General features: G+C 44.1%; 1 protein-coding gene across 2 annotated transcripts in view; it reads right to left on the minus strand.

Annotated features, from left to right (window-relative positions):
- GRM4 (glutamate metabotropic receptor 4) overlaps nucleotides 1–25,686 on the minus strand; it is a 310,121-nt gene that overhangs the window by 221,004 nt on the left and 63,431 nt on the right. For both annotated transcript variants that reach the window (XM_056844265.1, XM_056844266.1), the window contains exon 2: nucleotides 1,694–1,910. In XM_056844265.1, the coding sequence (XP_056700243.1) occupies nucleotides 1,694–1,910 (217 nt within the window). The remainder of the gene's footprint in view (nucleotides 1–1,693; nucleotides 1,911–25,686) is intronic.

Here is a 25,686-nt window from a genome sequence, read left to right on the forward strand (position 1 = left end):
ATTTCTCCACATAGATGCTGAATGGACCAAACTGTAGCAATTTGGTCCAAACTCCACAAACAGTTGCAGTAATGAATTCAGCCTAGGACATGCAATTAAAAGGGCTTAAGCGAGATTTATAGCAGGATTATTACCAACGTCTAACATTTGGACACTGTGTGGACCTTAGAAATATGCAATTACAATAAGCTTGATGTGCTTGATAAACACATAAACATTCAGGCTCTTGCCCAAGATTGGAAAGCCTTCTGCAGCTAGTCTGACAGAGGGACAGAAGGGGCACCAACCAGACCAAAACTCTACAGGGAAAGCTATATGCCAAGGAAAGCTCTGAAGGTGCCAATCCTTGGCTTCATGGGTGAAAGTCTTTAATCTAGTAAACTCTCCATCCTCTTTCTGTAAGGATGGATCCCAGGTCCATTTGCCATAATTTTTGCTAGCCCAGTTCCCCAGCTTTTAACAGCCATCTACCACACAGAAATCCAGCAGATAAAACCTTTCTACCATGGAGATACGGTGGGGAAAGGTTCTCCTTCTAAATGTGCGCTTGTTGGGCTGATCCAAAAGGCAAAGGAGCACAACCAGTCAAAATGTGGGAACTCGATTTAAATCCAGTAGCAGAGACCAACAAGATTTTTCAGGTATAAGCTTTCGAGAGTCAAAGCTATCTTCATCAGATACACAATCAAAATGTGTTGACATTGCTAGCTTTACTGTCCTTTGAACTATTACTTTATTTACACAGATAATATTTTCCCATAAGCCCTTCATTCAAACCGTGAAAAGCAGATCTTTCACTGGGCCAGATACTACTCTGCACATACTAGGATCCTCCTTGAGTCAAGCTGTGCTTGCAAATGAAGTCGTGTCACTGCCCATTGTTGGCATCAGATAGTGTATAAAGGGTTAGTGTTTTAAAAGTAGTTCTATCTAGAATTATGGCATGGTCCACACTAGAACTGTGCTGTGAAAAAAAATGGTCACCATGTTAGGAATCTGCAAAACATATTTTTACATGTTTTCATTTCCCCCACATCCCATCTTTGCTTTTGCAGTATCAGCAAATCTACACTTACAGATTCCTCACTGGAAACAGAAAATTATGTACACCTGTAGCTTGCCTATTCTGTAGCCCTTCTATAGTAAGAACCTTTCTATGGCTACAGTTATTAGAACTTTTAAAAGCTATCATGCTCCCCTTATCCTTCACCGATGCAAGCATCTGAGGAGATCTCCTGCTGTTAGGTAGTAGCAGTCATGCATCTAGCACCCACTTGCTAGATAAGCGTTTATGTACTGATCTTCTTTACCACACTGCCTCATTACAACATTGTCCCTGCTCTTCAAGAACAGCACCAACTAACAGCAGTAACTCTCCTTCAGATGTTACTAGTTCTTTGACAACGTAGCCAACAGAGAGTCACTGTTTATCCATCTGGTACCTCCAACACAATGGATATAGGCGTATCACAGTAGGGTTCCGAAATGACCTCTTGAGGCCTTAAGTTTGACATATGACTAAAAAAAGAAATGCATCACTTTACATCAAAACTTCGATCATTCGCAAAAGTTCTGTAGTCCACATTTCATCCCACAGCAAAAAGAGGAGATATTTATTGTTCATTCCATGCAGTTGTACATACTATCTCTATCTTTGGGCTTATGCCTTTATAAGAACAAGAATTGTACTTACCGTCCTCTCTGGATTTCTGAATGAAAGCTTCCACTCCGCTCTCACCATAGCTGCCTTCAGAGGCTAAGGTTGAAACATAATTCCACTTGAATGCTTTGACAATATCCACCATTGCTTGGGCCTGGTAGGTGTCTGAGGGGACAACACGGGAAAAGAAGTCGTATCTGCTATTGTCACTCAGGTCGGGGGCAGTGGAAGCATAGCTTATCTGGGGAATCTGTAAGAGCAAAGCAAAAGATCACAATATTAAACTGGAAGAAATCCATAAACCATAGATTAGCATCTGAGCATCTAATCTCTAATGGACTGCTCCATGAAGTGGTAAATAAGCCAGCATGGTGTAGTGGTTAAGAACGGTGGTTTGGAGCGGTACAGTCTGATCTGGAGAACCGGGTTTGATTCCCCCTCCACATGAGCGGCGGAGGCTAATCTGGTGAACTGGATTTGTTTCCCCACTCCTACACACAAAGCCAGCTGGGTGACCTTGGGTGAGTCACGCTCTCTCAGCCTCCCCTGCCTCACAGGGTGTCTGTTGTGGGGAGGGGAAGGGAAGGTGATTGTAAGCCGGTTTGAGTCTCCCTTAAGTTACAGAGAAAGTTGGCATATAAAAACCAACTCTTCTTCTTCTTCTTCTAAATAGCCGCTGTTTCTCCTTACAAAGAAAGTGGGAGCAAAAGCAAACTCTCAGTGATTAGCATCTATGCCAGGTCAAGCAATCTGCTAATCCATGGGGTCCAGCTTGAATAACGTCACAACATTAGGAGGCGAGGAGCACCACAGTTCAGAAAGGAATCTGAATGATCATGGGATCTACCAAAGAACAAATTAGGACTCAGTCCTAAGTAGCCATATGTGTCCATGCAGCACATGCAGAAAGAATTGTTTTGAACATTTTTTTCATGGCAAACCAATGAATGGCAATCAGTGACTATCAAAATACCTCTAGCTGCATGCACGCTTCTCTGCTGCAGTGCTACCGTTTCCCAAGATTGTGACCACAGTGTTTTAACGGAGTTTTACATTCATACTAGTTTCTCAGGCTAGGAAATCACCATACATTTTTATTTTCCACTGAAATATATCACAGAGGGAAAATAGCAGGAATTACCAAGCAGAGGCAGAATTCCAAAGGAAATGCATTTGGACATATACTAACATATGCTCCAGCTATTATGCCAAAGGTGACAAGTCACATTATATTGAGTCTACCAGGAGGACTTCATATCAGACATGCAATGTGAGTTTTGTGCCTACAAGATGGAAATCAATCCCAGCCCTTTTTGGCTAAGGACCACAAAGTGCAGAGAGAAGCAGCTTCATTCTTTTCCTCCTGCCATTCTTGAATCCTCAGACTGCCCTGTAGAGCCGCTATTGGGTCCACTGCAAAACCACACCACTTGCATGGGCTACACATAATTTTCACAATGAAACCAATAGGGAATCCACAGGGCAGTTTGAAGACATGAAAATGGGTGCAGGGTGGAAGGCCAAAGCCATTTCACCACATGTGCCCATGGTCATGAGTGGAAAAGTGAACCCTCCAGCTTCTTGCAAGCAGCAATTGTTGCAGGGATTGTTCCATTCTGCTGCCCCTTTGGGACCTTTCATACATATACAGTGGCACCGAGAACTAGGAAGTTCTAACTAGTGCTAACCAGCATTCATAGTCTAGTTTGGGAGTATATCTGAATGAAGACAGTTCTTTTCTTTGTTCGTGTTTCAGTCTTAAGCTGAATAATATTGCAAAGAGAAGTTGAAATCAGGAATCTAAGCCAGAAAGAAGAAAATGTACTGACATTTACACAACAGATTACAATCATAAAGCATATATCAAAAAACCAAGAGTAGGGCAATACCTTTGATTAAGACCCATTAAAACATTACAAAGTACTGAGCAAGCAGATAGATGCTTCAGGCCCTCATATCTCATAATCCAAAGTCTGCTTCCATGATTTCTTCCTAAAATCCTTTGCACATAATGGGATCAAAGGCAAAGAAAGAGACTATGAAGAATGAACAATGGGTGATGTCCATCTCCAAAGGCCTTCAGATTCTCCCAAGAGCTTTTTCACTTTTTAATATGACAAGAATGAGTCACAAGATGGAGAATAGCAGCCACAGTTAAAATAATATTTGGTTTTTTCCCCTTCCTTCCTGAAAAACATATTCAGTTTGATTATTTCAGATGAGGAGCTTGGGACACATCTAACATAATGCTGTTGTAGTTCTGCATTTCTCACACAACATTTGCCACCACAACAGAGGATGATGGAAGAAAGAAACATTGGAGTCTCCCCCAAGAACAAACAAAAGCAGACAGACAAATGCCTCAACTTCTCATCTCTAAAGAATACATATGGAAAGTAAAAGAGATATTTCAGAAAGATTTGGGGCCCTGGAACAGCCACTTGAGGGAGATCTGAAGGGTTCTCAACACCCAGGTTTGAATGTACCAAAAAACAAACAAACCCGCAGCAGATAAAATGGATATCTGCTGCTTTGATTTCCCCCTTGTTGTGGTTTACATTTTGCTTAATTGGTGCAGCTGTCACCACCCACCAATCTCATCTCCGCCCAAGATTTGAGTCTAATTATGACAGACTTCAAAAGGGCAGTCAAGAACTCCAGGGATAACAGAGAAAGGTTTTTTAAAAAAATAAAATATGGCATCTGAAGCTATCAACAAGTTACTTTGGCAGAAGTGCTAGCTGTTAGAGAAAGTGAGAAAATACCAGTATACATTTTCCACCCTCGCCTTCCAAATCACTTGGACTACTTCCACTTAGGGATGCCAGTCGGCTGATGGCGTGACATCACTGCTGGAAAACCCCAGAAGCAATGGCATGGCTCTCTAGGAATTGGCCAAAACTCTGTGGGAAAGAACCCCACCCCACCCCTCAGTCTCCCACTGCTTGCTAGGCCAGGATGGGCAACCCTATTCCCCCTACTTTTCTTGAGTACCAGATTAGGCATTTAGGATGGGGGGGTCTGTTTTATGTCTCCTACTTCATTTTACCTCAGATAATTGAGACACCAGAGGCTGTATCATGCTCAACAATAAAATAACAGAATTTTATTATACTTCACAGGGAAAATATTGGAAGTAAAACTAGTATTAAGGAAAGGTACAGATTTTCTATATAAATAATGAGTTGTTCAACAAATACAGCACAGATGTTATTTTTACTTAACCCAGGTTTCCAACTCTTTTAGGTATGTTAGTACCAGAACCTGCACATAGAGATTCATGTGTATACTCTGGTGCTTAAAACTAGGAAGTATGGAGATTCTCCTTTCTTCCTTCCTTTTTCTCTCTGTGGAATTACTTCACAGCACTTAAAGTAATTCTCTCACAATACTTGGGCCAGGAATACCTCTTTTCTCAGAGACTATTCCTCTCCCCTGTGACTAGAATAGAGACCTTTTTTCCTCCCAAACTCTCTGTTTCATTACCCTTCTGGTCGTCCCCCCCCCCCCCGGTCACACTAGGCACAACCCATCACACCAGAACCCAAAGTAAAAAAAACAACCTTTTTCCCAGCAGCTCAGAGTCTTCTCTCTTAAGCTCCACCCACTCTCTGTATGTCCCTCTCACATACGGTCACTGACAAACATTAACCCTTAGTCCATCACAGCATTCATATTTCATTAAGAAAGAGGCATTCTGGGGGCTAATTCACAAATTCAAACTGCTGCAAACAAATTTATGAAAACTCAGCTTCCTGCTTGTGACTACCGAACAGAACATGAGCCAAAATAGTAGGAGTTCAAGCATCCGCACCAAAAAGTGTTCTCAGCTATGTGGCAAATTCAGTATACATTACAGCAAGAAAAATAACAAAATTATTGTCTAGTTAGAAGCTACATCCCTTTGAACCAGGGATGCCAGGTCTCGCTCCCCTCACCAGCCATTCCCACAGCTGCTCAGCTGGGTAGCAGGAGGGAAATGAGGGGAAATCTCTGGTGCTACAATGACGTCACTGCCAGCACAACCAGAAATGGCATCATTGTGTCACTGGTGATGCTCTAGCATTCAACCAAAACTAGAATTTTGGCTGAATGCTAGATTGTCACCAGCAATGTGATGACATCACTTCCGGTCATGCCAATGTTGGTACATTGCTGGTGATGAGGGGCTCATACTGGTGAGTCTCCTACTGGTTCCCAGCCTCATGCTGGCAACCCTGCTTTGAACCACAGCTTCAAAAAAGCCAATTTGCCCAGCAGAAAGATCAACTCTGCCACACCCACGCTACTCAGAAGCTTCCATTCCCCCAGAAATTAGTTCCAGACACCTGGAAATTCACAGTGAATTCTCAATATTGGCTTTAAAAGGGAAGTCAGACCAGTCTTGTTATTAGTTCCTTATTAGTTTCATACATTTGTAGTAGAGCTGAAACTAATATCTGCAAATATTTGAAATCTAATACATTTTCCATATTTCTCATCCAAAAAGATTTTCAATGCAAAATTCAATTCACACTTTCAAAACTCAGAATACAAATGATTTAGGTTCCCCATCTCTTTGCTTTTCTGATTTTGGAAGGCTTTGAACTTTAAATCTTATAACCTGTCAAATATTACATACCATGGCAAGCTATTTTTCAAATGTGGTCATATAAAAATACCATTACTTGTCAATGAACAAATATTATCTAATATTAAACACTACTGTATGCCAGCCATCCAATATGATGTACTATGGTTTTCAAATGATCTTCCTGAGAGCCCTAGGTTCTTTGGAACCTTGACAGGAGCTCCTCAATGAGAAGAGCAACTAAAAGAAACTACATAAAGTTGCTGCAAAATATTGACTATTGATCTTTGATATAATTGATACAATCAGAAGTCAAATACTGAAATCAAATGGAGATATCAGATGGCTCTGAAGAACCATTCAGCAATCACCATCAAAATCTGCAGAAAAGAATTTTGCAGTGAATTTGGTGAGGCAAATTTGTTTTATCTCTAATTCCTAGGGACTCCTAGGCACATCAATTATAGTGTATAATAAAATATGAAACCAGCATTTCTTTTCTGCCAGAGTCTAAATTATTATTTCCATTATTTAGATTTATAACTCAGCCTGAACTCTTACAATTCAGATCAGATAAAATCTTTCCTCACCCACACAGGTACATCCTTGTACTCCCCATTTCCCTGATGGAGTCCTAAAACTGATATTTAAGTAACCAGTTGAAAGTCACCCAGTAGGTCCAAGGCCAAGGTGAGTTTTGACTCCCAAATCCAAAATTCCAGTTACTGTAGCTCAATATTTTTTTAAAAAAGAAAATGTTTCAGATTTGCTCAAGGTGACAAGATCATACAATCATTTTAAAAAAATCTTCATAAAGTGACCCTATCAGAGATGGCACCATACTGGACGAGAGGAAAAGAGTGCCCTCACAAACTGCAACTTCTCAGAAAGACAACATTCATTCATTTCCAGAAAGGAGGAAAGCAAAACAAAACTGAGTCAACTTGGCACAATCCACAGATGATAGCAATCAGTCTCTTGTACTGATAGATGAAACCTTTCCATTTCAGTCGGGGTCTTTCTGAGCCTAGAGAACTCTCAGGGGAAAAAATCAGACGAAAGCATAATATAGTAACACAGAGCTGTAGGGGAGTGAACAAAGTCATAAGTCTGAGCTTTTTGTGAGAGTTTTCAAGGCTTGAAAAGACCTAATCTGAGGCCAGTCCTCCACAGCTGCCAGCCCTCTCATCTGTAAGTCTCCTTCTCCTCCTCCCCTGTGTGTGTATGTAAAGTGCCGTCAAGATGCAGGCGACTTATGGCGACCCCTTTTGGGAGTTTTCATGGCAACAGACTAACAGAGGTGGTTTGCCAGTGCCTTCCTCTGCACAGCAACCCTGGTATTCCTTGGTGGTCTCCTATCCACATACTAACCAGGGCTGACCCTGCTTAGCTTCTGAGATCTGACAAGATCAGGCTAGCCTGGGCCATCCAGGTCAGGGCCAATCAAATATATTAAGGTTGAAAAAGGAAAACAGACCTAGTCAGAACCTTGGTGCAATGTAGCTTTGGTACTCTCTACATGCAGCTGTCTGACAGATAAGGAGAGGAGACCCTGTTTCACCCCTTGCTGGTTACTGGTTCTAAATCTAACCAATGAAGCAATAAAGCAGCATTTTAAATTAATCAGTACTGTCCCACACTGAATGGTGAATTTAAAATGATTCAGTACCAAAGAATCATACATTACTGAACATTTATATAGAACTTTACATTTTCTGAATGCTCTGCAGGAATTATTAATCCCAGAGATAGAAACAACATATTAAATCATTAGTCTCTCTCTCTCTCTCTCTCTCTCTCTCACACACACACACACACACACACACACACACACACACACACAGCCATCCTGGCTCCCTTACACAAAGTGGCAATAAGTACTTTGCTTGACTATTCTTGTCTTCATTCTTATATATTTTCAGCCCATACATTCCAAAAGGCTGGGGCAATCCATTCAGCAAACATTACAACTACTGCAGGTTTGCATGCAGCCTCTTCTGGGGCAGAAAATGACTGCTCATTATCAGTGTGCAATGATTCTGTGTGGCCATTGAGTAAAAGAGCTGATGAAGAATAACAGCACCCAACTGAGAAATTTTACACTTCGTAGATCTCATTACTAGAACGTGCAAACTGGCCACGAGTTGAGGATTTCTTCCATGCAATTGAAAGTGCTATGGCTGTATTCTGAGTTAAACAACATGGCTGAGGATCTTGGCCCAACAGTGGTGGATCTAACTAGGGCTGTTGGGGGAAAAAATTCAGTAAAATTCGGATTCAGCAAAATTTGGCCTGTTTTTATTCGGGAAATGCCGAAGTCCGAACTCCCCCTATTCGGATCCATGGAATTCGGCATGAAAATCAGAGTTCGCGAATCAATTTGGCCGAATAATGCCATTTAAGCACATTCGCGGCTTTCTGCGGCTCCGGGGGGCATTTTTGGAGTTAGAGGTCCCAAACTTTCAGTGTAGTTTGAGGGGACCCTTCTTGCAAGAACCCCCAAGTTTGGTGAAGACTGGGTCAGGGGGTCCCGAGTTATGGGGTCTGGAAGGGGTTCCCCCCTCCGCCCATTGGAATGAAGAGGAGCCAGCAATCCTTAATGTGCATCAGAGAGCGGCAAATCCAAGGCAAAACCTCCCATTGTTTCTGGGGCAGCCAAAGAGAGACTCACCGACCCACAATGACCTTCAGGCGAAGGTGGAAACCAGTGAAAACAGCAACAATCACACTCGCAAAGAGGAGATCAAGCCCCCCCCCACCAGGACAGGTCACCCCCCCTTTGGCTTCCCCACACACACACACACATAGTAGAAGCCAGTCCGTGGCTTCTAAGAGCCGATGTAACTACGCCGAAAGTGCATCCAACAACGCTCAAAGCGTAAGTAAATAGCGTAACTAGCATGGGTAGCGCATCTTTTCATTTTAACACAGCCAAAGTGCATCTTATAATGCTACTAGTGTAAGTGTAAGGATATGCACTATTCCGTATCTTCAGGATTGATAGATTTCACTCGCAAAGAGGCAATCAGCCCCCCCAGGACAGGTAACACCCCCAATCACACTCCACAGAGGCAATCAAGCCCCCCCCCCAGCAGAACAACCCACCCTCAAACCAGTACGGCTCAGCTCAGCCCCAAACAAATGAACCAAGGAGGAGGAGGCATGGATGCCGAGAAGAGGGAGACTCACGCCACACCGCCGCACTGACTCAACTCCAGGCGAGGGTGGCAATGGGCAAAAAAGGAAGAAAACACACTCCCGCAGAGGCGAGCAGGCACACACACACCCGGCAGAACAGACAACCCCCCCTCAAACAGGTACGGCTCAGCTCAACCCCAAACAAATGAACCAAGGAGGAGGTGGCGCGGGTGCCGAGCGGAGGGAGACTCATGCCGTGCACCGCTGCACTGACTCCAGGCGAGGGTGGCAACGGGCAGAAAAAGGCAGAACGCATGCTCTCGCAGAGGCGAGCGGGCACACACGAATCGACAGCCCTAGATCTAACCATGCAGCAGTGCCTAATTATACTCCTTGATTTCACTGGAATGCAGAAGTGGAGAAAAGTGACACGAGGTATTTTTTTCCCTGTAAAAGAAGACTCTAGTCTGATGCAATCGAGTTCATGGCAACAGCTTCTGGGAAGCCTAAATGGTGTAATGGTGAAGAGCGGTGGTTTTGGAGTGGTGGACTCTAATCTGGAGAACTGGGTTTGATTCCCCACTCCTCCTCATGAGTGGTGGGCGCTAATCTGGAGAACTGGGTTAGTTTCCCCACTCCTACACATGAAGCCAGCTGGGTGACCTTGGGCTAGCCAGTCACAGCTCTCTTAGAGCTCTCTCAGCCCCACCCACCTCACAGGATGTCTGTTGTGGGGAGGGGAAGGGAAGGTGATTATAAGCCCATTTGATTCTTCTTTAAGTGGTAGAGAAAGTCGGCATATAAAAACTAATTCTTCTTCCTTATATCCCCATTTACCACAGTATTCTCCAAAGGTGCATGCAGCAATGCTACCATCCTCACAACTACGCGGATATATGCTGAATACAAACAAATAAGCTCTGGCTGTGCTTAGCCTAAGGGGGCTTAGCCTTGCAATCTGTATCAAGGACATAGCCATCTGAAAACAAAGGAGGAAAACATGGAAGGGAAGAAGGGTTAAATCGATGTGAGAGGATATTCAGTGTACACTACGAAATGCTATGTTAGGCCAGGATCAAAGCTACCGCTTCTCCCAACTGTGCTGTCAGTCTCAAGTTAATTATACACTCTCCTAATTATGGTGATTTACATAGAGCATTTGGCTGCTGCTTAAGATATTATTGTAACCTGCTTCAGCATAATCATACCCCATATATTCCAGCCCAAGCATTTGAAATTGAGGAACTGCTAAACTACCTTGCAAATGAGACATTTGTCACAAGGTGCAACAACTACACTCAAAAGGATGTCCTTGCTGTGTTGGTAGCACTAGGTCTTCACCCACCCACCCAACTCCTTGGCAGAGAGAAAGTTACATAGGAACCATACTTGCACAGAGCCCGACAGCATCCTGAATCGATGTGGAAGCCCACGCTGTTTCAGCAGAGAATTAAGGATATGCAAGCGTAACATTTTCTTGTACTTCAGTTGTCCTTGATAGGTGAATAGGAACTGCTTGTTGGCTGAGTCATAAGCGCTGAAAACAAAGATTCCAGGCATTTGCAGAGGCACCAGAAAGGAACGGCAGACACAAGCTTCAGACTGCTGGGAATAGCCGAACCAAAACCTGCAGTCTTTAGCCTGGCAAAACCGTTCCATTTGATTGGGCCAGTACGCTGTTTCTAGTTCAGGGGAGAAGAAGACTATCCCTGGGCCTGCCATCAGCAGACTGGGGAGAAGTACTCAGTAGGATCATTGGCCAGGGCAAAGAGTGTTGCATTAGAACATAGAAATATCAGCCGTGTTCATTAACTGACTATATCTGCAGCCCAATCTCATGGCGTTTCTGTCAAAATGAACTTTGAAAAATATTCTGCAGTGAACAGTCCTCTAGAAATGACTAAAATTTAAATTCCAATTAAGTCACATCCTTGAACCTTTTTCCAGCTGCCGGTGCACAGAGATGCACTTTTATGTGACTCCCAAGTCAGCAAAGCCCTGAGATCAAACCTCATGTTAGCATTCTGTCCCTGGGGCTTCCTGGGGAATGCAGAGCCTTGCTTTCCCCCATCTCATTTAAGTTGATTCTTTGTCTTCCCATTCTCCCATTGAACAATTTCTACATTTTCCTATTGCTGCTTAACTGCTTTCTTATTTTCCTCATTCACTCCGTCTCTCTCTCCCTCTCCCTCTCTCTATTAAATGTGATGGCAGCTTCGTAAGCACAACTGCACCTGAATGCTAAGAGAGCCTTGTGAAGTGGTATCTTCTCTTTTAACTACCTGCAGAGAAAGAGAGGGAGAAAGAGGCATGAGCAGAGAAGGGGGAGAAATGAGAGGGACAGAACCTTTATCAAGGCACAAATAGGATTATTAGATGTGACAATCTGCTTTGTGCTCTCTTCCAAGGGGCTGTGATCTGCTTATTAGGTATCTTGTGACCAAGAATATTTCAGGGTTGCTTGATTAAAATTCTGCAAGTAAAGCTCCCATGTTCTAATGAATTTTTCCAGGAAGGCACCATGTTTTCTGCCTCCCTTTCTTCCCCCTGCCATTCTTTTTTTAAGTTTTATTAATAAAAATGGACAGTCAACAGTAAATATATACATAAACTAAAAACAACCAGTCACATAATTACATAAAGTCACATAATATTCTTTAAGAGTCTGAAATATTGGAAGTTCTATAAAAGAACTGGGGAGGGACCATGGCTCAGTGGTAGAGCCTCTGCTTGTCATGCAGAAGGTCCCAGGTTCGATCCCCAGCATCTCCAGTTAAAGGAACCAGGCAAGTAGGTGATGTGGAATACCACTGACCTGAGACCCTGGAGAGCCACTGCCGGTCTGAGTAGACAATACTAACTTTGATGGACCAAGGGTCTGATTCAGTATAAAGCAGCTTCATGTGTTCATGTGAAAATACAAAAATAAACAGGCAAACAAACAAAAGGCCATGGAGGGGTTAGGGTGGATTAGAATAATAGAATCATACAATCATAGAGTTGGAAGGTACCTCCAGGGTCATCTAGTCCAGTGGTCGGCAATCTCATTAGTCAACAGAGCCAAATATCAACAGTACAATGATTGAGATTTCTTTTGAGAGCCATATTTCTTAAACTGTATAGGTAGGTACACTGTTTATATGTTCAACATTGAACACTGACCTTTTAGGGGAGGGGCCATGGCTCAGCAGTAGAGCATCTGCTTGGCATGCAGAAGGTCCCAGGTTCAATCCCCGGCATCCCCAGTTAAAGGGATTAGGCAAGTAGGTGATACGAAAGACCTCAGCCTGAGATCCTGCCAGTCTGTGATTAGACAATACTGACTTCCGATTCAGTAGAAGGCACCTTTATGTGTTCACAGATCGTTTCCGTTGCCATCCAGCAACACTTTGACAAGTTTCAGCCCCAGAATTATTCACCGAGTGCACGGGAGGTTTTGCCTTGGCTTTGCCGCTCCATAGATGCACATCTTCCCCCATGTGCGTCCTCCAAACTCAAAATTAAGCCCCCTGCAGAGTTTTGAGAATTTGGTTGGGGGGAAATGTGCATCTCTGTGTGTGTGTGTGTGTGTGTGTGTGTGTGTGTGTGTGTGTGTGTTAAGTGCCAGCCCGGCCGCGGCGAGGGAAACTCTGAAGCGGAGGGCGGGGCAGAAGGCAGCACCCCCAGCCCGCTCTTCCCTGCGTCCCCGCCCTGCCCCGCACCTACCTCGGCCGCAGCCGACTCCCCGCGCCTCCTCGCCCTCCGGCTCCAGGGGGCGTGCTTCCCCAGCCCTTCCTCCGGCCAGCCCTGCACCTCCGCCCCCTGGCGGAGGGCCTCAAGCTAGGGGGAGCAGAGGCGAGGCGACAGCTGCCCACCCGCTCGCCGGCCGCTCGCCACCTCCACCTGCAGGGAGGAGCCACAGCGCACCACCGCCTCCTCCTCCTCGAGAGCCGCACTCAACTGGCCAAAGAGCCACATGCGGCTCGCGAGCCACGTTTTGCCGACCACAGATCTAGTCCAACCTTCTGAACCATGCAGGAAATTCACAACTACCTCCCCTCCCCACACCCGTGACCCCTGCTCCATGCCTAAACGATGGCAAAAAAGCAAGGGTGTACCAGAGTGAATCCATGGGACCGAGTGGACAGGCAGGCAGCATGGTGTGAATTCATATGGGGACTGATATACAAATGAGATTTTGGGAATGTGACTGTACACTTTGGCCGTCTGACAGTGCATTCCTGACCTTCAAGGGCAAAAGCCCTTAGGAGGCCAGGAAAGGGCCGCGCCAGTGTTTGGGTCCCCCACACCAGTGCCAGGGCTACTTACGCCGGCATTAGTGGCCCCAGCACTGGCACGGAGACCCAGATGCTGGTCTCCAGATGCCGGTCTGTAGACACCGCCATGGCAGTGCCGCCCCAGAATGCCAGCAGGGCCTTCCGCTGGCATCCCACCAGCGTAAAGTCCCACGCCGGCATTCCAGGAGGCGTTCTGGTGTCCCAGGAGGTATTCCTGGGGTGTTCTGGGGGGAGGTGCTGCCATTAGGCAGCCTCCTGCACCCCTTTCAGGGTGAGGGGAACTTCTTAGGAGGTGCAGTGGCAGCGCCTTCTCCCCGCCGTCCCTGCATGCTGAAAACTCAGGAATGGGCTGTAAATGTTTATCCACAGCAGCCATTTCTATAGGCAGGAGCGCATGCTTCAGGAGTCGCAGCTGTAGCTGGGACGGAGATGGAATGACACCCACTACCCATCCAAACCTCTCAGTCCTCATACAATCAAGATTCCATACTGCCCTAGGATTCATTCTGACTCTGCCTGTTCAAATAACAGGTGACGCCAAATGCTGTACAACATTGTACCTCAAGGGCTGTACTAGAAACCCACTTTGTTCATGTTCTGCATTTGGCAAACCAGAAACAAATTCACTTTTATTTGTTTACTTCACGTACACCCCAACTTTCTCCCTGATAGGAACCCCAAGAAGCTCACATTGTTCTTCTCTCCTCCACGTTCTCTTTGCAACAACCCTGGAGGTAGGTTAGGCCGACGGGGCATGAGTGGCCTAAGATCACCCAGCAAACTTGCGTGGCAGAGTAGGGATTCGATCCTGAGTCTCTTTGAACCTATTCCAAAACTCTAACCACAACACCATACTGGCTTTTTCTGTAACTTCGTTTCAATCTGTTTCAATCCCTCCATTTCAATTTCAGTTTGATTGCAGCATATGGCAAGCAGCACTCTCAAACACTAGGAAAAAAATGCTCACTCCCCTCCTTATTTCAAAATTGGACTACAGTTGTTTATTCATTTAAAACATTTAAATTGAACCACGCAGGACTGTAACTGTGTATTGTGTGGTCAAGTTGCTTCTGACTAGCTGGGCTTGCTCCCACCCTAGATCTCAACACCAGACTCTCTTCATCACAGTGCGGCATAAACGTGGACATGATGGAAATTCTGCAAGAGTCCAAGCTCCACAGACTCAGAAACACCACTTCACAACCAGCCCTGTAGCCTTTAGTTCACACTTCCAATCTGCCAGCAGCTGCTTCCCCTATGAGAGCCTAGTGCTCATCCATCCCCAGGCATTGCCATGATTGTGCATTCAGCCTCACGCCCAAGCTGACAGTTGGGATCCTTTATCTTCACATCCAAAGCCCTGCTCAGAGAGCTGTGTGTTTCAGGTTTTTACTTTCAAGTTCAAATCCATCTACCGAACATCATGTTTCCAAAGCAGAGGATGGAAGGAAATAAAGTTCCCTAGCTGGTCCCACTCTATTAATTCTCCCTTTTGCTAAACTTATGGTTAAAAACCACAGAAAACATATCTCAGACCAATGCATCGCCTACTATATTTGAGAATGACTTCTGCAGCCTTTCCTTGGGGGCTCTCTAAATTCAGGAACCTCTGCATTTGTGGATCTGGCCAGTGCACATTACATTGGTAGGCATCCAGACTTTTCTATAGGGTCCAGTCAGAAGGTAACTCGCTCCCACTAGATATGTCTATTCCTCCCTCCCCTTTATTGTATCTTCTCAAATCTCATTTATTTCAAATAAAAATAGATTTTCCTGAATTTTATGTGATGATATTGAGTTGTATAGGGCTGTGTCAAATTGATTATTAATTAAATTGTCTTATCTAGAACACAACAGGGAGCCACTTGCAGAGATAAGGCTTTCACGTCATCTTGTTCCTTTCTAGAAGAAGTATGGACAAGCGACCCCTCTTTGTCCCTTTTCCTCTTCCCTGATAATTCCTATGTATTATTTATGGGTGTATTATTTGCACCAGCAAGGAGCAGCACCATAGCTACTGGTGATGAAGCAGACCAACCTGCCATGTGAAGTGGCTGAGTAGATGTGGCCTCTGTCACTTGAAATGACTAACCAGCACTTCTACTCTCAGTGAAGGACTCCAGCAATAAGCCACAGCCCTTTCACATGAGCACATCTGCTGGCTGGGAAGGGCCCTGGACTGAGGCTTTAAACAATAAAGTCACTTTTAATCTCCTCCAGAAGAAAGCTGCAATGTCTCTTCAGGTATCACTCAGAAGTGAGTCACTCTAGAATGAGAGATTCCTGCAACAAGAGTGCAAAGCTGAATTCTCATACCAATACTTTTTTTTTTTTTTTTGCTTTTTTCAAATATCCAAACATTTTTGGGTCTATTAAAATTTCTGAGCTCCACAAAGATTTCCCATAGAGTTTACTAAGGGAGATCTTTGTGGAGCTCTGGTCCTTTTTTTAAAGATAGTGCCATCAAATTTGCAGCATAGCTTCAGGTGACTTTCCTTAAAAGAACCCCCAAGTTTGGTAAAGATTGGGTTAGGGGTCCAATTTTACCCTCTTTGAGGGTGCCCCATCCATTCTCCATTATTTCCCATGCTGGGAAAATTTTCTCTCTGTGATTCTCAGCTCTCAATGTTATGTCTATGGGGGATCTTTGCAAGGCTCTGGGGGGATTGTTTCAAGACAGAGACACCAATTTGCAGCATAGTTGATAGTTACTATCCTTACACGAATCCCCAAGTTTGGTTAAGATTGGGTCAGGGGGTCTAATTTTATGGGCCCGCAAATGGAGGAAATTGGAACCCCTGACCCAAACTTCACCAAACTTGCGGATTAGTGTAAGGAGAGTCACCAGCAGCTATGCTGAAAATTTTGTGCCTCTATCTTGAAAAACAGCCTCCCACAGAGCCTTTCAAAAAATCCCCCATTGACATAACATTGAGCTATGTCAGAGCTGAGAATCACAGAGAGATAATTTTCCCAGCATAAGGAAATGATTGGAAATCTTTGTGGGGCTCTGGGGGGTGGTCTATTAAGGCAAAGGCACCAAATTTGCAGTGTTGTTGCTGGTGACTCTCCTTACAAGAACCCCCAAGTTTAGGGACGATTGGGTGAGAGAGCAAATTTTATTGGGCCCCATTTTTCCCCAGCATTGGAACCAATGGAAAATGGATGGGGGTACCCTCTTTGGGGGCCCATAAAATTGGATCCCATGATCCAATCTTTACCAAACTTGCATGTTCTTCTAAGCAGAGTCACCTAAAGCTACACTGTAATTGTGGAGCATCTACCTCAAAACATAGCCTCCCCAGATCCCCACAAAGATTCCCTGAGGGTTAAATTGACCTGAAAAAGTCAGAAAAAATCCAAAAGCTCTGGCTTTTTCAGATTTGCCTTTTTGGCTCCATTAAAATTGTGCCTCTTTTTCCAGCCCCCCCCCCCCAAAAAAAACAGAAATGGCTTTTTCCAGCTTTTTTCAGTTCGCCATATCCAAATGCATACCCCTAGCCATCATGGCCGCTTCCACAGAGACTGAAGGGTGTCAGGAGAGTGTGTAGAGCACTACATGGAAGACAGAAATGATACAGGCTCACATTAGAGGTCTGCACTTGACAGACCTTCGAAAAGAAGACAGTTCTAGCAAATGAGAGATGGTAGGGCACCCTAAGATCTTATAAGAATGCAGCATCTACTTGAATCATTCTAGCTTATCAAGTGAGTCTTTTTGAGAAGAAAATAATGAGAATCAATGTGTTATGTGGCTTTTAGTGTAGGCTGTCTCAGTTGTCTCAGTTCACTTTCGAAACACCTGTTGATTTGCAAGTTACAGTCTTTGTGCTCAGGAGGGGTTTTTCCTCCATTCTGTTTTGGATAGAGACTAAATACAATGCCAGTTCCCAAAATGTCAGGTTTCACAGGAAAAAATTCTTCTTCTTTTTGTCTTGTGTCTTTTTGATCTCTCACTCTGCAATAGCCTAACTTTGTACATCAGCTATTTTCTCAGATAAAAGACAAAAAGTGCTTTTAGATACATAAAAGCAAGTACAATGTGGGAATTCTTTTTTTTTTCTTTTTTTTAAGAAAGAAAGAATGAAAATATCTGCTGTGCTTTGGGCCAAAGGATCATGAGTTCAGAATAAAATCTGAATATATCCTTCCTAAAACTAGTTCTGTTTATTCCCAGTTTGCTAAGCACCGAAGCCAGGTTCACAGAACTGCATTGCACATTGTGACAACAAATGACTGCCACATAAAGGTTGCTTGTAAGCAAGCACATGGGGAGCCAGTTAACTGCAGCATCATGCCACATGTTGAGATTAAAAAAAAATTCCATTTCCAATAGAACAATACAGTCTTTAAAACAAAAAGTAACATTCAACAAAAGCACCAGAGATGAAAGACTGAGCTACATATAAAACAATAACTTGAGCTAAAGGGTGAGAAAGACAATGCCAGCAGGCAATCACGAGTCAATTACAAACAAAACAAAATGCATACATCAGTTGGGGGTATTCAGTTAATAGACAGAAACAAATGAAAATTGTGGTGGTTTTTAGCTGGAAGCTTGTTTAGTGGGATTAATTTAACCACAACCTCCTCCCCTTTCCAGCTGGTTCTATGAACATGGTAACATGTACCTCGACTAAGCCAAACATGGTATGTAGTTGTAGCCACTCAGCAACCATATGGCATGTGATTCTGAGTTAGACTATCAGTCATCTAGCTCATATCACATCCTGTAATTGGAATCAGCTGTCACACACACAAAAAAACTCTTTTCCAAACCTATTGCTGTTACTTGAGATCCTTGAACTGAGGATGCTAAGGATTGACCTTTGCTCTATCACTGAACCATAGTCCTTCTCTGACAAGCCCTGGCATCTCGGACTTGCCCAGGGCCATGTTTGCAGAGTGGGGCTGGGGAATGAGGAGGGGGAGGCCTGCAAGCTGGCCGATGCTGGTTACCTGGCAGAGTGTGGCCAGGTGCATGGCTGCGGCGGCAGTCTCCTGCAGTTGATGTCATGGGGATAGGGCAGAAGGTCACATGGCCTGGGAGCACATGGCTCTGATTCCCCCCCCCCTCAAAATAAGCAGGGTGCCACCAAACCTTCCCCCCTTTTCCTTTCCTGGTAGATAGGCATCTATAGTAATCCATAGCTATTACATGTCAACTGATGCTGCTTTTCACTTATATCTCACTTTTCCCTAAACACTTAGTTATTTTCAGTAACCACTCAGTAAAGTAATTATTACTCCCATATTATGTATTACTCCTATATTACGTGATGAGACCCCTTAAGTTGATATACAATAGCCTGGACAAGGCTATCCAGTTTGGCTGAGCTGAGTTTTCAATGAAATGGTCTTAGCCATTACACTACATTAACACATTAGGAAGACACAATCAGCTGACTTTTAGAGGATGATCACTAAGCACACTGAGAACTTTGATGCAAATCCAATTACCATGTCAACTTACCTTGTTGAAACACCATTGATTCCATGCGAGGGGGAGGGTCCTTGATCACATCGCCTCAATGTTCCCTAGAGAAGTTAATCTCCAGCATAGCACCATGCTGAACAGCTTTGCATCTGCACTGGTGCTATGAAGCCAGTTTACTGCTACTTGAGGCTGCTTTTTCCCAGTACAAAAACTAAATAACCTGAATTACTGGAGAAGACACATGTATACCCACAGGCTCATGGTCAAATCATGACATTGACTGTCTTGGGTAAAGCATATAATCACTTCCTGTTTGCCCCCTCTTTGCACATGCATCTAGGGCTGTCAAAAAAAAAATTCGGTACAGTTCGGATTCGGCCAAATTTGGCCCTTGTGGGTTCGGTACGTGCCGAAGTCCGAACTCCCCCACTTCGGATCCGTTCAATTCGGCAGGAATTCAAAGTTCGGAAAAAAAATTCGGCCGAATAAAGCCATTAAAAACACAATCGTGCCTTTCCGCGGCTCTGGGGGGGGGCATTTTTGGGCTTAGAGGTCCCAAACTTTCAGCACAGCTTCAAAGGACGTATATTGAAAGACTACCCAAGTTTTGTAAAGATTGGGTCAGGGGGGGGCTGAGATATGGGCCCTGAAAGGGGTCCCCCCCACCCTGAATCTGCATCTCTCAGCAGAGCTTGCCGCCCATGCACAAAGCTCCCAGCCCCGACAAACAGCTGATGAGAGCAAGGGCGGGGCAGGTGCTAAGAACTTTGCAAAGCAACACAACTGAAAAGCAACACCTTTGCAAACATGCAAAGGGCGGGGCAGGTGTGAAGAATTTTGCAAAACAATACAACTGCAAAGCAACACAAGCACGCAATGCAACACCTTTGCAACAGTGCAAAGCAACACCTGACACCTGGGAGTTTGCATACCATGGAAAGGGACAGAGGCAGCTAGCTATGCATAATGAGCAGGAGGGGGTGGAATTTCTCCTTTTGCATTGGACTTGGGACCAGGCAGATGCATTCTTTAAGTCACCATTTGAAAACCAGTTTTGAGCAAGCATCAAAATAACCTAACTGATCTTATAAATGAGGAAAAACCTGAAGAATAAAAATGAAGCCCCCCCCCCTCAAACCAGGGAGAGAGAGACACACCCCAGGCAGAACCGGCAAAAGCCCCCTTTGGCTTCCCCCCCCCACCCACAGAAACTGCTCCCTCCCCACACACACACACAGACTCTGCTTTCCCCACACACACACACACAGAAAAGAAAAATTATAGATTAAAGCCCCCAAAGGGGTCTTACTGTGGCTGTCTTCTGTTCCAGCAGGAGGGGCTGGGAGGCTGGGTAATCCAATATGATTCCATTTGTATCCAATATAAGATCCATATGTATGCATCTCTCGAGGGTGATCCATTCATCCCAATAGGGAAAAGGGGAAAGCCCATATCTCGGGGGGGCCCTGACCCAATGTTTACAAAACTTGGGTGGTCTCTTAAAAAGCCTTGTCTGAAGCTCCGCTGAAAGTTTGGGGTCGGCACACCCAAAAATGTGCCCCCTGCAGCCACGGAAAGAGAAAAGGGGGGAGCCGATATTTCAGCCCCCACTGAACCCATCTTTACAAAACTTGGGTGGTCTCTTAAGAGGGATGGTCTGAAGCTATGATAAAAGTTTGGGGGCTGCACTCCCAAAAAAGCGCCCCCTGCAGCCATGAAAATGGAAAAGGGGGGAGAGGAAAAAGGGGTGAAGCCCATATCTCGGGACCCCCTGACCCAATGTTTACAAAACTTGGGGGGTATCTTAAGAAGCCTTGTCTGATGCTCCGCTGAAAGTTTGGGGTCGGCACACCCAAAAATGCGCCCTCTGCAGCCATGGAAAGAAAAAGGGGGTGGAGCACATATCTCGGGACCCCCTGACCCAATGTTTACAAAACTTGGGGGGTATCTTAAGAAGCCTTGTCTGATGCTCCGCTGAAAGTTTGGGGTCGGCACACCCAAAAATGTGCCCTCTGCAGCCATGGAAAGGAGCGAATGTGCACAAGCACCCCCTCACACACACATAAGGATTTCCCTCTCTCTCTCTCTTTCCCCGGCCGGCCGCACATCAGCTGATTCCTCCAGTACTCGATCCTGACTGATTGGCCAGAAGAAGACCCAGCTTGGCCACCGATTGGCCGGGGGAGGAGAATGCTGCTTACTGAAGGTTATGCTGCTTACTGACGGCCCCGAATTGGCCGAATTTATTCGCGAACTCCCGAACTCGCTGAATTCGGCCCCCAGGTTGCCCGCCAGTTTTGAGTTCGGTTCCTCCCGAACTAAAAACCGCCGAATCAAGGGAAATTCGGCTGATTTTCAGTTCGGGCCGAACCGAATTGACAGCCCTAGATGCATCCTTTAAATGAGCAGCAACATCAATATCAGCTAGATAGTACTGCTTGTTTTTTCAGCCTGAGCAGTCATCAGCATCTATTTGAGAAGGGACTGCGAGAAATGAATGCAAGATTAACTGCTTTTACAGGGTGATACTGAAGGCACACAGAGATACAAACATAGCAAGTCTCAACTGGAAAGGCTCAAACTTGCTCTTTTTTCTTTTTACTGTGTGTATTTTAAAATTAGAGGTGGCAGCAGCTGCAAAAAAAGTCATCTAGTTATGAAAGAAAACAATTTAATTATGCAAATCAGATGCATCCAGATTTGCTTGGATGTATCTGAACAACTCACCAACAATCAGTTTCCTATTTCTGACTGGTGAAGGGGACATGAGCCACACCAGAAAGTGTTGGAGCATAACTAATAATCACCTATCATAAGAGGAAATCACAACATAATCACATTTCAACAGTTTTCTAGGACACTGCCTACTCTCAGCATATGTCATTGTATTGCAAAATCAACCATCACACTAAAAATCTCAGCATGTTACAGCTCTCATACAGAATTATCACATGGAATAAAATTGTGCTAATTGTACTTGATCCATTCTAGGGCTCTCCTCGCTTTACACTGGTCTCACTAATGCATTTTTGATATGGTTCTCTGTTTTTCTCTCTCTAAAACATAACGACCCTACAACTTTCTCTTGCTGATTAAAGAACTTAAAGGAGATGACATTTCTTTCTTTCTTTAAATTATTTCTTAGCCACTTCTTCATAGAACTGCTCCAGGTGGCTGACAACAGATTTAGAACAACATAAAACAATAAAAGCAATCAACAAACAATTTAAACTTACTAGACAATGGCATTGAATCATAAAAAAAACTTTAAACCAGCATGAGAAAAAGTGAAAGAAAGACAGAAAGACCAAACAACTACCAAAGAATTCACACACACACAAACCTCAGCACAAGTTCCATGAAATAGCAAAAAGACCAGTTCAGTAAAACTACTACAGCGAAAACGTGTGTGTGTGAAGTGCCTTCAAGTCACAGCCGACTTATGGCGACCCCTTTTGGGGTTTTCATGGCAAGAGACTAACAGAGGTGGTTTGCCAGTGCCTTCCTCTGCACAGCAACCCTGGTATTCCTTGGTGGTCTCCCATCCAAATATTAACCAGGGCTGACCCTGCTTAGCTTCTGAGATCTGATGAGATCAGGCTAGCCTGGGCAATCCAGGTCAGGGTACAGAGAAAAAAGGTAAAGGTCCCCTGTGCAAGCTCCGGGTCATTCCTGACCCATCCAGTGACGTCACATCCAGACGCTTACTAGCCAGACTTTGTTTACGGGGTGGTTTGCCAGTGCCTTCCCCATCCCCAGTCATCTTCCCTAAAAGACAGCTAAGTAGGCACAAGGAAAATTTTCAAGAGGAAAGCATTCCACTAAAAAGGTGCCACCACCAAAGAAGCCCTATCTCTGATTGCCATCTATCCCAACTCTGTAGGTAGAGGCGTATAGAATAGGACTTGAGGAGAAGACTGAAAGACATGAGGATAAACTTGTGAACATCACCAAAGAGTCCTACAGTATAAGAAAAAACTAAGCAAGATATTCCACAGACCACCACACACTTACTGGGCTGAGCTGCATCCTGATCTCCCTTCTTGTCCCATAGTAGATGCATTTCACAATATATTTTGTACTAGGTCCAGATACCCAAACAAAATTACACACATACTACAGCAAATATAAAAGGAATAGGTAGATTTCAAATATGCTTCCCCCTTCATATTATGTGAAAGCAGCGACCTGATCCTTTCCTGCTTGCCACTTCTATGCATTTCAAAAGTGAGTCATAATTGAATCACGCATGCACTCTTTAGAATTGATCCTGTAACTGCATGCAATGTGCACATGTACTATAAAAGGCACTGTTATGAAATATTTTTAAGAAACACACACCCTGTTAACATATTACAATGAACTCATATACATCCTGCCTATATGTGCAAGCATCAGTTTGTACGAAAGAGCCAATGCCCATCCACTTAATGAATCCAATCAAGCACCAGTACCTGGATAGTACACATTGAGCTGTACATGCATTGAATGTAACATGAGAATTACTCCACACATGCATACAGAAAAATCAAAACTACATGGTTTGTACATGTATTTACTGTAACTTTTGAACAGAGCTATGGAGAGGAAAGTACATGTGGAATCTATATTTGAATACTTGTACAACCTAGTCCCCCTGCTCTGACCCTAGATGAGACAGGAAACGATTAGAAAGTGAGGGCCTAATAGAGCCTTGCCAATGCTGAAGTGGTCAAAAAGAAGAAAATAGACACTGAAGCCAATGTAGCTACTGCAGCAGAACTCAATTATAGGGATGTGCATTATGAAATTCCTGAGCCAAAGATGTACACAGAAATCACTGGTTTGGGTTGTTACTGTGGTTTCCTGGAATGAGAATACAAATCCAAACGTCTTGGAAATTATGAACCCCCATTCCCCGAACAATCTGTGGGTGTTTTTTTAGTCTGGGCGCTTACCAGCAATGCACCAAGCGCTCATGTTTTTTCTTTGATTTCACTGATTTCCCAGGCAATTGCATTTCACCCTTCCAATCAGATCCTTGCAAGGGAGGAGCACAGAGCACTTCCAGCCAATCATCTTTGGGGACAAGCAGTGAAGAGTGGCTATTCTGATTTACTCCTTTTTTTGTGAGAGTGAAATCTTTTTTTCCTTTCCAAGTAGGGGGCACCTTGTCCAGGGGCCTGAATTATTGGAACCCTTGGTCCAATTTGCTCGAAACTCAGGGATTCTTTAGTGGAGAGGCAGCACTAGCTCAGCTGCAATTTTGGTGTCATTTGGTTGAAAACAGCCACTCCAGACCCCCTCTAAAATGTCCCTCCTTTCTCACTTTGTGAAAAGAAAGAAGAACAGACCATAACAAGGAAGGATGACAAATGCATGGTTTATAGTAGAAAGGTAAAACAATTTTATTGTCAGTCAGTGTAAGAGTAGTAAAAGGAAATGAATAAAGACAGGTTTTTAAAACATGCTGGTGGCTTGTACCATTTCCTCTCAATAGGAAATAGCAGAAAGAACTGTGCCTGCTCTGAGAGGAACCTACTTCAGGGAGTCTGTAAAATCGAACCCCTTGGTCCAATTCACTTGAAATTGGAGAGGGGGGTCTTTAGATTAGAGCACTGGTTCCCAACCTGGGGTCTGTGGACCCCCAGGGGTCCGCGAGAACTAAATTAAGGTCTGCGAAACAAAGTTATAAACCCATAATAAATTAATATTTTCAATTAAAAGTTCTCTATTATAAAAATATATATATTCAAATATTATTCTAAGTTTAATGTTTAACTAACAGTTATGATTAAAGTTTATTTTCAAATTCTCTGAATTTTTATTTTGAACCTTGAGGTCCCTGCACCGAACAAAAAAGTCCTAGTGGTCCCTGGTCAAAAAAAGGTTGGGAACCACTGGATTAGAGGGAAGACTAGTCCTGTGCAAATTTGATGCTGTTATCTTTTTTAAACAGCTGCCCCACAGACCCTCTAATAAATTCCTCATTGAAACTCATGGTCCTGAAGCACTGTAACCCAAAAAACCACACAGAGCAGAATCCTGAACTAGCAATGCCCATCATGAACGTAAGTAATACAGGGGGGGAAAGCCACCCCTTGAACCCCAAATAGGAAATGAATAATGAATTTTTTCTTGGTACCCGGCCCTACTCAGGTATCTGAAATCAATGTCATGTTTAACATTTCCTCACCGTGACTATAGGGGAAAAAAATACTACAAAGCATATACAACTATAGTGAGTCAAAGTCATGCAAGGGTCTATTTTGCTGCAAGTAATTAAAACAAAACAGACATGCGCATGATTTTCACACATATTCCTGGAGTTCTGTAAAAGTTTTTTTTTACATCCTTGTTAGGAAAATATAAAGTGTGAGGTAGCCTGAGAGAAGACCAGACCTGTTCCCCTGTCATAAAGCAAGTAAGTAAATAATCATGGCAGGCTATGCTTCTCCATGGAGATTTTTGTGAACTTTCATTCAGTATTGCAGCATATAATTCTTTTTAAACCATTTCTATTCATGAGTGACACCCTCTCCCACCCATTTCAGTTCAGAGGTGGACCTTGAATTATAGGCATCAACAGAGAATGTTTGGGGGGGGGGGGGAATGGCTTTTCGTA

This window comes from Euleptes europaea, chromosome 2 (genome assembly GCF_029931775.1).
Source record: "Euleptes europaea isolate rEulEur1 chromosome 2, rEulEur1.hap1, whole genome shotgun sequence".
NCBI classification, from domain to species: domain Eukaryota; kingdom Metazoa; phylum Chordata; class Lepidosauria; order Squamata; family Sphaerodactylidae; genus Euleptes; species Euleptes europaea.